The 14,954-nt window shown below is 37.5% G+C and overlaps 1 protein-coding gene across 1 annotated transcript in view; it reads left to right on the top strand.

Annotated features, from left to right (window-relative positions):
- LOC105922930 (interferon-induced very large GTPase 1) overlaps positions 1 to 14,041 on the top strand; it is a 28,800-nt gene extending 14,759 nt beyond the window's left edge. The window contains exons 4-5 of the mRNA XM_036147048.1: positions 4,008 to 4,211; positions 9,021 to 14,041. Of these exons, the coding sequence (XP_036002941.1) occupies positions 4,008 to 4,211; positions 9,021 to 13,684 (4,868 nt within the window). The 3' untranslated portion in view covers positions 13,685 to 14,041. The remainder of the gene's footprint in view (positions 1 to 4,007; positions 4,212 to 9,020) is intronic.
- The last annotated feature ends 913 nt before the right edge of the window (positions 14,042 to 14,954 follow it).

Below are 14,954 nucleotides of genomic sequence, written 5' to 3' on the forward strand. Positions count from 1 at the left end.
ATGACTGGTTAACACCTACTGCCAGTCAACCCCCACACCATGTCCTCCGTTGCTTTTGTAAGTTTCCGACAAGTTTCGACACAGGTAATCACAAATGAGCAACACTGTAAATGGCCAATAACTGCTGGGAAGTAACGAGATTCACTACAGTTTACAAGGATGAAAATCTTTGCTTTTTGTGCCATGAGAGCACGGACTGCTATGCTAAACTGAACTAGAAAATGGTCAGGTATATCAATCTCACATATGTTTTATGGGTCTATGCAGAATGCATGGGAATGTACAAATTTGTGTCCTTAATGAGTACAACAAGTCAGTGATTGAATGAGGCAAAAAGAGTCAACCAAATTTTAGAAATTGCCGGACCAGGAGTTTGCTGCCACATCATATATGTACATGAAAATCTACAAACTATTAAAAGATTATCATACTTTTATCAGTTTCCAAATCCACCCTTGCCAGGAAATCGGTAAAATTTCAAAGAAAATATTCAGTGGACAATACAGCACTGAACTCAACAATGGAGGGAACATTTCATCTCCAATAGCTGCTGTTCCAAGGTGGTGTAAGGCTCCGGGAAAATCTGCTAACAGTGAAAGTGGGTTTTGGACATTGTAACAAGGCCCCTACCCTTGGTAGTCTTTCTCAGAAAGTTGAGGAATGTACAATCAAAAGGAACCTGTTGCTTACCGCTTCTTCTTTTACCCTCTTTGGCAAAGAAAAGGCAAGTGAAAAGGATATTTGAGGGCATCTTCTATTTTAACTCTTGAAAAAGATTGTCAGGGCTGATCAGCCGGGCCGGATTTACCATATACAAATTCTTATTCGAGATTTGGAGAGTACCATGAAAGTTTTCACATATTTTGTTATGTTACAGCCTAATGCCAAAGTTATTTAAATAATTATTTATGAAAGATAAAGTAAGAAATTCCATGTAGGTACATATTCAAAACCTTTGCTAGACCTTTGATAGTAATTACAATCTCTTTCTTGAATACAAGCTTTACACACCTATCTGGTCAATTTACACAATTTTTTCATACACAGAACCTATTAAGCTCCATGACGTTGGGAGGGAAACGTCAGTGCACGGCCATTTTTGTTAGACTTTTATTAAATTTCACGAGAGACGTTCAATTAGATTTAAAACCCAATATCTTGACTGGAGTGATTGCCCGTGGCCAGTCTATAGGGTATAGTAAGGTGTTAATCTGGCCCTGCTGATCAGGGGTCCAGTTCAGATGACAGTACTTATGCAACAAGAAACAACTGTTAGGGATGATCATCCAGAGCTCACAGCTTGAGTAAATAGCTATCTGAGCTATAAACACTTAGAAACTGGCTTATAGTCCAAATGTGCTAACCTATTCTATATATATAATGCTTAATAGTTCCAAATTCTTGGTGACCATTATTAATCTTACTGTTTATACTTTTCACACAAATATAAACTTTTCAAAATTCATTATTTTGTTTTTTGTCAGCAAAAATGTGATTTATTTTTTTTATGTTTTTAATTATTTACAAAAGAGTTCAGAGTATTATGTTAAAGACAGTTATAATTTTCCCCTTATTTATATACATTAAATTCTGGTTTTCGGAAAAGCTGTGTTCAGCTTACAACATGGTGAAACCACACAGCACTAAGTGGCAATCAATTAATGTACTGTAAGCATCTTAGATTTCCTGGAAGCTGACAAAACAAAAAGTGAAAGTAGCATCAAGAATATAAAAGGGGTCGCCTCCTGCACCTCAGCCACTACTGCTCCACAGCATTCACTGCAGCATCACAGACAGAGAGCTGGCACTTCCCTCTACCAACGACTTTAATTTTTAATCTTTACATTTTTTTTATCTTTTTATTTACATGGAGAGGTCTTCTACAAAGGTAGGAATTTTGTGTAGATTTTTTGATTATCTTTATACATATCCTTTAAAAGGGTTGTTCATTAACATTTTTCACTCCTGCACATCTTACTAAGCTGTAAAAAGGCTGATTTACATCGCAGATTTGGGATAATGGGCACACCAGTAATACAGTTTATACCTATATCATAATTCTAAGTAAATATTTAATGAAGAAACGGAGAAAATGGGCCTTTGTCATATTGTCTAAGACGCTTCATCTTCATGTGTAATAGCTATCGAATAAATGAAATATTGCTGCAAAAAAATATTTAATTTGCAGGTTTATCCAAGACAATAAAATATATTCTGAGATAAATAACCTGAGGAAATATATTTAGGGAAACCTAAAAGTAACTAAAGAATGAAATGCTTTGGTTCCAATTGTACAGCTATGGAATAAAATGTTCTAAGGTTAATTCTACAACGGTAAAACAACCCCTTTGTATGTAACCATAACATGATTTGATATAAAAAGTCTTAATCAATTGAAATATTAACTGTTTTCTCACTTACATCTTGCTAAAAGTAAAATTGCAAGATTTATTTAAGATAACTTCATTAATTTAGCTGTAATTCTTTCCAGAAAAGTAAATTTAAAGGATTACCTTTATATTTTAAGCGCACACAATAACACGGTCTGTGTTTCTTAAAGTGGAAAATATATACAGTTTCTTATTTCGTTTAAGCATCATGCAATTATTTTTCGTGGCTTTCTTTAGTGATAAAATGTGTTTTGAATTAAATTTTTTAACCAATGTCTTATGGCTATTACAGAATTTCTACAGTCAAAATTCTTGCTCTGGCTGTTTCAGATTTTAAGGTCCTGTAAAAAATGTATAAGGTATATACAAAGCCCCATATAAATTATATGAGAACAAAGCTGAACAGACAGCATCACAAAGAGAAAGTAGCAAAGCTAAAGGTCAGGGAGAAAGCTGTTCAGAGGTTTATGGCAGAGTTAAAAAAACATTATGAAAAGTCCTGGACATCTTACCAGGGACTATTCAGTCCATTATCTAATAAAGGAGATAGGATTGCACAAGTTGAACCTATACCCACCCAGGGGTGTGGTATAGGGAGGACAGTTAGGAGGATTCCTTGAATGTCAGGGACCAGAAATAGAACATTTAATGGATTTTTGAAAACTTTTGGGGTGATTTTAATGACACATGAGCCAACTGTCATGAAACTACTTTTATTAATTTCAAGCCACATGACAGTAATATGAAAATGAATCCTTAAAAACATAACAAAAATTGTTATTATTTTGGGACCAGAAATACAGGAGCCTATAGCACTAGTTACACAACACTGGTATGCTGCTATTGATTAGCAAATATAGAGAAAAGGTAATATGTGAACACATAAATAAAGAGAGCACAACAGTGCGATGGCTTGCTCTCTTGCAAGCCATTACATTGAGAGCTATTACTCTCTTTTCAGGTTGTGCCTTTGCTAATGTTTTTTTCTTTGTATCAGAGTGACTGCATTAATTTCTTGCCCTGAACCATATTTTCTGAAATATTCTTTATGCAGGCCCAAAAAAAATAGGTTTTCCCTAATGCAAAAGTTGTTAATATCAGGACAATATTGTTAGTTGATAAATATTTCAATCTGTTAATTAACTAAGCTTCTGGGCCTTATAGGATTGTATAAGATCATCAACCTGAAGGAGGAAGTTCCAGATGCAAAATATCATTGAATCATTTGTCTCATTTGTCTTTCAGAGAGAAGCTGCCTGAATACTCAAGCAGGTCTTAGTGTTAAAGACTCTGCTTCCACAATGGAGGTACACACCAATTCTGCCTCAAATGAATGATGAAAAACACCATACCTGTTATACTGGAAACAAATATTAATGATCTTATATTCATCTTAAGGAAAAGAGTATCAAAGATTCAAATGTGGATCTTTCCAGTGAAGAGAAAAGAGAGCCTGGAACCACATGTGCTCATTGTGGGGCTGAAAAGTGTGAAGCAGGAACAGATGGTAAGGATCAGTCTACTCAATTTAAAAAGACAGCTACAGTAAGATCTGCAGTCTGTAAGTGTCTTCAGGTAATATTATGACTGTTGTTGATGGGGGTGTTACCTTCACAGCTCCTGGCCGTCGCCTAAAGAGAACAGAGGTTGACGTCAGACATGAGGCAGTGTCTCGTCCTGAGGAGACTCCAAAGGCAGAATCTGGAGACAACAAAAGCAGAAAGGATGAAACTTTACACAAGACAACAGACACAAACGACTCAGCAGAAGTCATCAACCTCCAAGGAAAGCAAAACCTTGAGGAAGAAGGACAAAAACAACGTAAGCATGCTATGTCACTTCAAAAACAACGTAAGCATGCTATGTCACTTCAAAAACAACGTAAGCATGCTATGTCACTTCAGCAACTGAGTTGAATGTGAAACAAAAAACCTGAAAATGAATTTATTTTGACCTAAATACATTTTTGCCAATTGGAATGTTATTACCTTGCCCTAAAGACCTGAATCACATGGTCAAACTATCTCACTAGCAGGCAGTCAAACTCTACGGAGTTTAGCTACTGAGCTAATATTAGTCAGGTGTGTTGAGGACTCATCTTAGACTCATCTTACCCTTCATTCACACATACTCCTTCATCCATGTGTTCTCAGTTATGTCACATATAAAAGCCATTCTAGTCAATGAGGTATTCCCCACAGGCTCTCTGGCACCATGTTATGACAGAACACCCTCCTCCATTGACCGTAAGAAATATGGATTGAATCTATTTGAAACGGATGATGGCGCAAACTGTGTCAATTTCTAAAAACCAGATGAGCTAGACAGGATGTCAGATGTTCTCTAAAATAAGCGACTATAAACACAAGTTATAAAGAGACATAGTCACACTCCTGTGCTACAGACACTGTAAACCAGCTTAAATATCACTCTGCCCCTCTGAACAAATGACATGTCTCTGCCGGAAGGACAGAGTAGTTGCTGGACTACACTGCCCTGTTTCAAACATAACAGCATGTATGATTCATGTATGGTAGGAGGAAGTAGCTGAGTGGCTGCTGATGAGCGGCTGAGATCTTGCGAAAGCTGTGCGTAAGTAAAAATGGCAGTGTATTGATCATATCAATCCGATCCACTCAGGGAATATCAAGCCAATAAATTAAAGTAAAACATTTAAATATTAACAACTGTGTCAACTTTGTCAATAAAACACCCTGGACAAGGAGACAGTATTAGCCTGGGGAGCTACTTTGACGAGTGTTTTGACAGCAATGTAATGGTGAAGGAAAAAATTCTACAGCCACAAACACACTATTTTCAAACTGCTCGCGTTCAAGCTTGACCAGCGCTCTTCCAGGTCCAGTGCTTGAAAAATAAAAAATAAACAATCTTTGATACAAGTATGTTTTTATTAGTTTAATTTATTACAAACATGCATATTAAAATCCCCAAATAATTATTTTATAACCCTAATATATATATATATATATATATATATATATATATATATATATATATATATATATATATATATATATATATATATATATATATATATATATATATATATATATATATATATATATAGATATATAGAGAGAGAGAGAGAGAGAGAGAGAGAGAGAGATATATATATATATATATATATAGAGAGAGAGAGAGAGAGAGAGAGAGAGAGAGAGAGAGAGAGATATTTATAGATAGATAGATAGATAGATAGATAGATAGATAGATAGATAGATAGATAGATAGATAGATAGATAGATAGATAGATAGATAGATAGATAGATAGATAGATAGATAGATAGATAGATAGATAGATAATGGGACATGCATCCTCCAACTTCAGCTTCCCACTTGTGGTGAATCTCAATTTTGTTACATGGAATGTGCAGGGAGCTGGCACAAGAGAGAATAAGTTTTTTTAGCCAAATGAAAAGATTAAAGGCACATTTTTTTCTTATCACAAGACATTAATAAATCAGCTAGAACTGTGAACAATCTTAACTTACCTGAGTCCACTAATGTGTTTTCTACCTCCTATAACTCTAGACATGGAAGAAGAGCAATTTTAATCCACAAAAATGTTAAAATGTTAGATAAAATTAGAGATCCTGAAGATAAATTCATAACAATAAAAATATATATTCTTCACCAAAAGTTATATATTGTCAGCATATATGTTCTTGACCCCTCATATTTTCACAAACAATTCCATGCACTTTCAAAACACCTGGATTACTCTCTGTTGTTGAGAGGGCACTTCAATTTTGGTATTTTGGTCCAAATTAAGAAATAGACAAGTTGAATACAACAGGTACTCATTTTACTTGGTATATGTATAACTATTTATATAGGGACATGCACTTTCTAGCTTCAGCTTCTCAATCATACATATGGTGAATTTAAGGTTTGTGACATGGAATGTGAATGGAGCTGGCACCAGAGAGAAAAAGTTAAAGATCTTTAACCAGCTAAAAAGATTAAAGGCAGATGTTTTTTTTATTGCAAGAAACTCATAAATCAGCTACAACTGTAAACAATCTTAACTCACCTGAGCTCCCTAACGTCTTTGCTGCCTGCTATAACTCTAGATTTAGTAGCAATTTTAATCCAGAACATTTTCAGTTTTACAATATTACACAAGAGTTATACATCCTGAAGTTAGATTAATAATAACAAAAATATCTATTCATAACCAAAAGTTATGCATTGTCAGTATATATGACCCAAATGTTGATGACCCCTCATTCTTCCATAAACCTTTACATGTGCTCTCAAAACACGTGGATTGTTCTCTATTTATTGGGGGTGACCTCAGCTTTGGTCTAAATGAGGAAATAGACAGGCTGAATACAACAGGGACTCAGCGCAGTTGGCAGTCATTAAATGTAGTCAAACAATACATGAGTGATTTTTGGTCTTTGCGATCTCTTCATCCTAACAATAAGGAATATACTTTCTTTTCAAATGTCCTTATTTCTACTCTCTTTTGGACTATTTCTCAATCAGAAGCTTGCTGCTGTCTGAAATTTGAGATACTGTAATAAATCCTATTGCTGTCAGTGATCATGCTCCTGTTACTTTAACACTAACAAATTAAAAAAAAATCCTTACAAAAAATGGCTGACGACTTAATACATCATTAAAGATGAAGAATTTATAAAATATTTAAAAAAGGAATGGGCTTCATACTTGGAGTACAATGATCTAGCAGGGACATCAGCATCTATTATCTGTGAGGCAGGGAAAGCAGTGATGAGGGGTAATTTCATTCTAATCTCATAAAAAGAAGATAGAAAACAAAAAGATTCAGGAATTAGAGGAAAAAATTAAGTTACTTGAAACCTCCCAAGAAGAGGAGAAGTTGGGTAAAATCTGTAAAGTAAAAATAATAATTGCTGGTGAAGATTCTCAGTCATCCAGACAATGGTCATTCCAACAAAGTTAAAAAAACAAAACAACTGGACTTTATTGAAGTTTGAAGACATTTTCTCAATTCAGATGTCTGCAGTAAAATGTGAATTAAACAAATATATTGAAAAGCAAAATATTTTTTTAATACAAAGACTTCTAATAGAAAACTTTAAACACAGCAATAAGTCAGGAAGCTTCTTAGCTAATCGGCTAAAAATAAACAAAGAAAAAACAACTATTTTTGCAGTCACAGACTTAACCTCATCCTCAGAGTATAAACAACACCTTCTAATCCAGATGTATGAAACGGTGTGTAGACATGTCACACATGAATTGCCTTGATAAATTCGGATGTGTGGGAAATAATCCAGCAGTTCATGTGTATCTTGGGCAACCCTGTCCCCGCCCCTAATTACATATGTAAATAAATTCAAATGCCCGGAAGGCATATACCACATGTCCAAATATGCCACACAGTGCCGTTAGACAGTCACAGGTGGATCCTGAGGGATATTTGTAGTGAATTATAGCAAACTAACAGCTTCTTCAGTGACATCAGGAACTCATTAAGAAGCTGTCTAAATATAAAGTTTGTCTGCTCATACCTGTTTTGTTCTAAAATGTCTTTCAAATTTAAACTGCACTGTCTGACTGCTGCATTGAGCTCAATTATAGCGTAATGCTTATCGTTGTAATGCACACCAAATCATTGTGACATGAATATGCCACTCATACTTTGATTTTAAATTAAAATTTTTAAGACAAGTCAGTATGTTAGTTAGAAAATTACCAAGTGGCCCATCATGCACTGAGTCTGCTCATATTTTGTTCCAAACACAACTATTATTATAGGAATATAATTTGAGTTAAAAAATTGTTAATATGATACTATTGCGAAATCCTGAGTTAACAGGAATATAGCAATATGAGTGCGGTCTTAGATCTGATTAAATTTAGACATTGACTGGAGAGCTTGTGTTTTCATGGAGCAGGCAGACTAAATTTCAGATTATTATTAATAATGGTGTATCATTGGGATCGTCTCTTGTAGTAACACCCATCATTTGATGGATATGTGTTAGATGACATCAACCTCAAATTGATAGATTTGGGGAATCGCAAGATGCTTCATCTAGCTTAGTTTTAGAGGTTTTAGATGTGGCCTGCTGTTGTGGGAGTTTTGGGTGGAATTCTAAGCAATAGTAACTGAGTTCCCATCTTTACTAAATGAGGAGACGGTGGTATGACGTTCCAGCACTTTTATTGAGAAACAGAGCAGAGATTCACATAGATGGAAAGTAATCGCACCCCACGGTTCCGCTGCGGTCTCTGTCTGCCCTGTCTCTGCCTGCCTCGCTTTTCGGGCTTCCCCTAATACTGCACCGTGGCCTTCCCATGAGACAAAACAAAGACAGTCTATCGTAAACAATCAGTATCCCTCAGCAGCTGCAGCATTTGGCCTTGCAATCAGAAAACAGTGGATCTTATACACAGACATCAGGTCTCCAGGCCTCCTCTGTCCGAGTGGTGTGAGGCCATAGTGACTTCAGAATAATAATTCTTATAACACCTGCCCAACCTTTCATCTTTATGTAACATATTAAGTTGTAGAACAATGTTTGTTTCCTACTGTGTAAAAATGTGATCATCAGTGCTGTTTTTTGGCTCTTTTGAAAAGGCACATTAAAAACTATCTATTTATATGATCCACAGAGACCAATCTTGAAAGCCTTTTGGAAGATCTGGGGTTGAAGGAGCAGTACCACAGAGAGAAGCTATCGCTCAGCAAAATACTTCAGATCGATGAGAAGACAATGACTGATGACCCTGGTACTTGTAAAGCAAATGCTTCATTGTGTTTTCTTAAGAAATTGATGATGGTTAATGTGACTGCTAGGACTGTGAATCCTCCGGCTGATTCAAACTGTTTTGATGCTTCAGAGACCACAGATTACAATTTTGATGATCTTTCTGACAGTCCAAATGATGCTGAAGTCTTTAATCCTCTTGATATAATCACTGCTCTCTTTCTGTGCTCTGATGGGTTTGTTCAGCAAGAGTTAGCACTAAAAATGTCCATGTGTCAGTTCTCTGTTCCTCTGCTGCTTCCTAACTGTGATACTAAACAGTGCACCCTCATGCTGTGGGCCATGAGAGACATTGTTAAGAAGTACAGACCTCCAGATCTTTCAGAATCAAAGGGCTTCAAAGAAGAAAGAATCGTTCTTTCTGAGCTTCCAATGATCTCATTTGTGAGACTGGGTGAGTGCTCCTTGTCCAAATCAGAGATTCTCAACAAACTTCTGAGTAACCCTCAGCAGTACTATGACACCTTTGTTCACCACAACATGGAGTGTGGAGACAGTCCAAGAAAAATATCTGATGGACTGATTGAAATTACCTGGTACCTTCCCTGTGGAAACAAAAACATGGACATTTTCAGTGAGCCAGTTGCTATAGCTAACCTTCGTGGTGACATTGCTGCACATGAAACACAATTCTCCTTTTTGTGTCAGACATCTGCAGCAGTTTTTGTGTTCTTTGATCAGCTGGAGCCTGAGTGTAAACTGCTGACCAACAAAAACCACAAAGCAAAGATCTTCTTGGTAGGAAACCAAAAGAGCAAGAGCTTTAATCTAGATGTTCTAAAGAAAATAGCAGACAAGCTGAACTTAAAGAAGAACATCATTATAAAAACGAAACAGACCAATGATGCAGACTTTGTGAAACGTTTGAGGACAACTGTGAGCAGTGTACTTACCAACCCAGTGACGAAGATGTCAATAGAGCAGATGACTGACATTGCACATAAACTGGGAATTTCTGTCGATGAAGATTCACCAGAGTGCCAGGCTGGGAGGAAAAATGCAGATGCCATCACTGCAGAGATTGAAGACATCTTTAAATTTAAAGAAAAACAGTTTCCTTTGCAAGGCCAGATCTGGAAGGAACTGACTTTTTTGGAAAAGGAAGAATTTCGTCTTCGAAAAGTTGGCTCTGAAGACATAGAAAACTATAAAAGTAATCTTAAAATGAAAAAACAAGAGCTGCGTAGGAAACAGAACTCCCATGCTATGTCAAATTTCATGAGCTGCTTCATTAGTGCAATATCCAGCAAAGAAAGGGGTTATTTTCTGAAATGGATGCGAATGAACCTCGACAACTTGTCTAGAATAAAACTTTCCAGCCTCAGGGAGCTTTACAAGGAAAAATGCAAGGACTCTGAGAACAAAAATGAAATCAAAGAAATTGACCAACAACTTTCTAGCAGCTCACTGGGAATTGAGCACTTTTTCCGTGAAATGGGTCAGATCTACGAAGCTTCTCTTTACCTTCCAAAAAGAGACCCTTCACGTCAACAACTGCAACATCTGCCCAAACTCTGTGCTCAGTTGCTGCTGGATGGATTTCCTCTGGAGCTTGTAGATGGAGATGCTTCCAACATACCTCTCAGATGGGTGAATGACGTTCTCTCTCAGCTCAGTGACTTGGTGTCTCCAAAGAACAAGATACTGGTTGTCACAGTTCTTGGAGTTCAGAGCACAGGAAAATCCACTCTCCTTAACACCATGTTTGGGGTGCAGTTTGCAGTCAGCAGTGGTCGATGCACTCGAGGAGCCTTCATGCTGCTCATCAAAGTCAGTGAAGACTTCAAAAAAGATCTGAACTGTGACTTTGTGGTGATCATTGACACTGAAGGCTTAAAGTCACCAGAGCTGGCACAGCTGGATAACAGCCATGAACATGACAATGAGCTGGCAACACTGGTTGTTGGGCTGAGTGACGTCACCATTATCAATATTGCAATGGAGAATTCAACAGAAATGAAAGACATCCTGCAGATAGTGGTGCATGCTTTCCTCAGGATGAAGGAGGTCGGCAAAAAGCCTAAATGTCAATTTGTTCACCAGAACGTTTCTGACGTTTCAGCCCATGAGAAGAACCTACGAGACAGGAAGCTGCTCCTAGAACAGCTGAATGAGATGACCCAGGCAGCAGCTAAAATGGAAAAGAAAGAGGAGAACAAGAACTTCACTGATGTGATGGAGTACAATCCAGATACTGGGAACTGCTACATTCCTGGACTCTGGAATGGAAACCCACCAATGGCACCAGTCAATGTGGGATACAGTGAGACCGTCTATGAGCTCAAGAAAAACATCATCCAGCTGTTGGGAAAGTGTCAGTCAACTTCTAACAACATCTTGGAGTTCAGAGAGTGGATAAACAGCCTGTGGACTGCAGTAAAACATGAAAACTTCATCTTCAGCTTCAGAAACAGCCTGGTAGCCGATGCATACATGAGGCTCTGCACAGAGTACAACAAATGGGAGTGGGAGTTCAAAAAAGAAATGTACACCTGGGTTACAAATGCAGAGACAAGAATTTCTAATTTTGGGACAGTTGCTGCAAAATATAAAATATCTAACCTGAAAGAATACATCACTGAGTTGAAAAGTGAAGCAACCACAGAGCTGACCAAGTGGGAGACAATGATGCTTGACAACCTGAAAAAATACTTTGAGCACCCAGAATGTCGTGTTTATCTGGCTGAAGCATACAGAGAGGATTTCTCAAACAGCATAAAAAGTCTGAGACAACAAACTAAAAGATCAGTGTTTGACCAGCTCACAGCAGCAGCTGACATCAAACAGGGACTGGAAGAACTCGACAAAATCAGAGACACTTATATACAAAAAATCGAAAAAGCAGTTTGTGCTTTGATTGATGAATGCCGTAAGAAACGAGTAAAAATGACAGACAAACAGCTTGATAAAAGTTTTGATAAGATGTGGGCTGAAACACTGAACACCTTGTCTTTCTCTGCACAGCAGACTTCAAATATCTTCACCAGTGTTTCCCATCATTTGCTAACAAATATTTCACTCAAAGGAAGCCATGCATCTGAACTGCTGAGTAAAAGAAGCCTCCAGGACTGTGGACTGGAGCCTTTTCAATACAAACCCAAAGGAAATATAGACAAATTTAGACAAAAAATAAAGGGAATTTTTCTCTGGTCAGGTCTATTTAAGGCAAAACAACAAATCGCTGACAGCATCATATCTGCTTGTAATGATTGTGTCAATGATAAAATCATGAGAAAAACCAACTATCATGATACTTACATCCAGGAGATCCTTCACATCATTGATGAGAGGCTGAACAAGACTGATGTTGACACGGAGATTGAGTTTGAAGTGTCTCTGAAACAGCACATCTGTGGCTCTGCAGCCAGGGAGTTTCAGAAAATGCATGAAGATTTTATACAAGAAAATGATCCTTACAGACGTCTGCAGAAGAACAAAGACAAGTTTTGTGCAGATTTCAAAGATGTGTTGAATGAGCGAGACCAATGCCTGAAGAAAGCTGAAGAATTAACCAACCAGTTTCTGGAACCTGTTGTGGAGCACTTTGTCTATCGTTCTCTTGGTCTTGATATTGTTGATAAAATGCTGACAAGAGAGGAGTTCAGCACACGGATGTCCTTCCAGTATTATATTTTACTGGATCTGATTTCAAAAAGTGACTTCCAAAGCTTTCAGAGATATATTCTGTCATATGAAGATTATGTAAAATCATGGATATCTGATAGAATCAAGGCGATTTTCTCCTCTGAGTCAGCATTATGTGAGTTTGAGGACAGACATCTTCAGTCCTGCATTGACCGCATAAATGCTGCCATTAAAATTGCAAAAGCAGAAAAGACTGACAGTCTGAAGACATTTGTAAAATATATCTGCAATGATCTCAGTGATAAACTGGTAATTTCCCGATATGCTCCTGATTCCTTCATAGTTCTGAACAAAGCTGACCAGGACCAGTTTGCTTACTGGCTCAAAGAGTGTGTGATGGAAATGGCAGAAGGTCTTAGAGAACAGTTTAGAGACACCAGATTTGAAACAAAACTGACACATCTCCGTGTTAAACCACAGAATGAGCTGTTCTACAGAGTTATTGGTTGTGGTAAACAGTGTCCATTCTGCAAAGTACCATGTGATGCAGGTGGAGAAGCCCACACTGTACACTTTTCTGCCCTGCATCGACCAGAGGGTTTAAGTAGAAACAGGCGGGATGACTCAGGAAAACTCATTACTGACGTCTGCTCTTCTCTTGTTGTCAGTGGCAGACATTTGAAATGCAGTGCTACAAACAGTGAACGGCATCCTTACAAATTTAGGATAATTTATCTAGACTGGGATTTTCAACCAGATGTTAGCCTTGAGGCGTCAGCTTATTGGAAATACGTGATGAACAAGTACAACAAGGAATTTGCTGAAACATATGATGCTCTGCCTGCTGACATTCCTGATTCCTGGGAGAAAATCACAGAAGAACAGGCAAAGGAAAGTCTCAAGAAGTCATTTGACATCAAGTGAAATCACAAGTAAAGAAAATTTTTACAAAATAAAATACTAAACTGAACCTTACTGTACTGAAATGGGTGTATGTAGGTTTTAATCTGTTTATATGATTTGGTTGATGTTAAATTCTTTGTATTTTGATTATTGTTGCTTTTGTATGGGATCAATATATTGTTGTACATATTTCTTTATTAATTGGTATATTAATGTCAAACACTGGTTATGACAGCAGTCATTAACATATATGGTGTTGTGTTGGTATGAAAATGTTATTTCTTTGCTCTTGTTTCATCATCATCCTTCCACATTTATAAGTTTTCTGCCTTTACTTCTGTCTAGTTCTGGGTCTCAGGCTTTGAGTTTTTCCTTTGATGATATTTATCTATGGTTTAGTCTTGTTTATTCCATTATATTAGTTGTTATCTTCTGCATATTGTCTATAATGCTCTCTCCTCAGCTACCAATGAATAACTGCCGTTTACTGTTATCATTATACTGGTTCCTATGTCATCAGTCACATCTCCACACTATTTAAGCTCTGTGGTTTATTTGTTTATTGTTGGATTCTGCTGTTCATGTTCTGGTTCATCCTGTGGTTCTTGCTCTGTCATGGTTAACCCTCAGTTGGTCTTCTTTCTCAGCTTTTATCCTAAAATGGAACAGAAAAATCTAGATGAGCAATGGACTCAGCAATAGGAAGCAGAGTTGTGTCAAACGTTCAATCAAAGTTTAACTTTGTTCAGCAAGAGTTAGCACTAAAAATGTCCATGTGTCAGTTCTCTGTTCCTCTGCTGCTTCCTAACTGTGATACTAAACAGAGCACCCTCATGCTGTGGGCCATGAGAGACATTGTTAAGAAGTACAGACCTCTAGATCTTTTAGCATCAAAGGGCTTCACGGAGGAAAGAATTGTTCTTTCTGAGCTTCCAATGATCTCATTTGTGAGACTGGGTGAGTGCTCCTTGTCCAAATCGGAGCTTCTCAACAAACTTCTGAGTAACTCACAGCAGTAACCTGGCGCGGATTCAGGCGGGGGCGCAGGGGGCGCGCGCACCCCCCTTTTGGAGACCAAAAGTATTTTTTAAAGAGCCCGAAATTTTAAACATCCTTCATAGAATTACGATTAAAAGCCAGTACCTGTCATTTAGAACGCACTGTGACGCCGGCGCGGCATAAATTGTCGTCGCAATCACCGATACTGGCGGCGGCATTTAGTGCCCAAATATGGGCAGTAATGGCGGCCTGACGTCACATCCTGTGTTGTTTCTTAGCAGAGGCACTGCGC

This window comes from Fundulus heteroclitus, chromosome 14, assembly GCF_011125445.2.
Source record: "Fundulus heteroclitus isolate FHET01 chromosome 14, MU-UCD_Fhet_4.1, whole genome shotgun sequence".
In the NCBI taxonomy this organism is placed as follows: Eukaryota; Metazoa; Chordata; class Actinopteri; order Cyprinodontiformes; family Fundulidae; genus Fundulus; species Fundulus heteroclitus.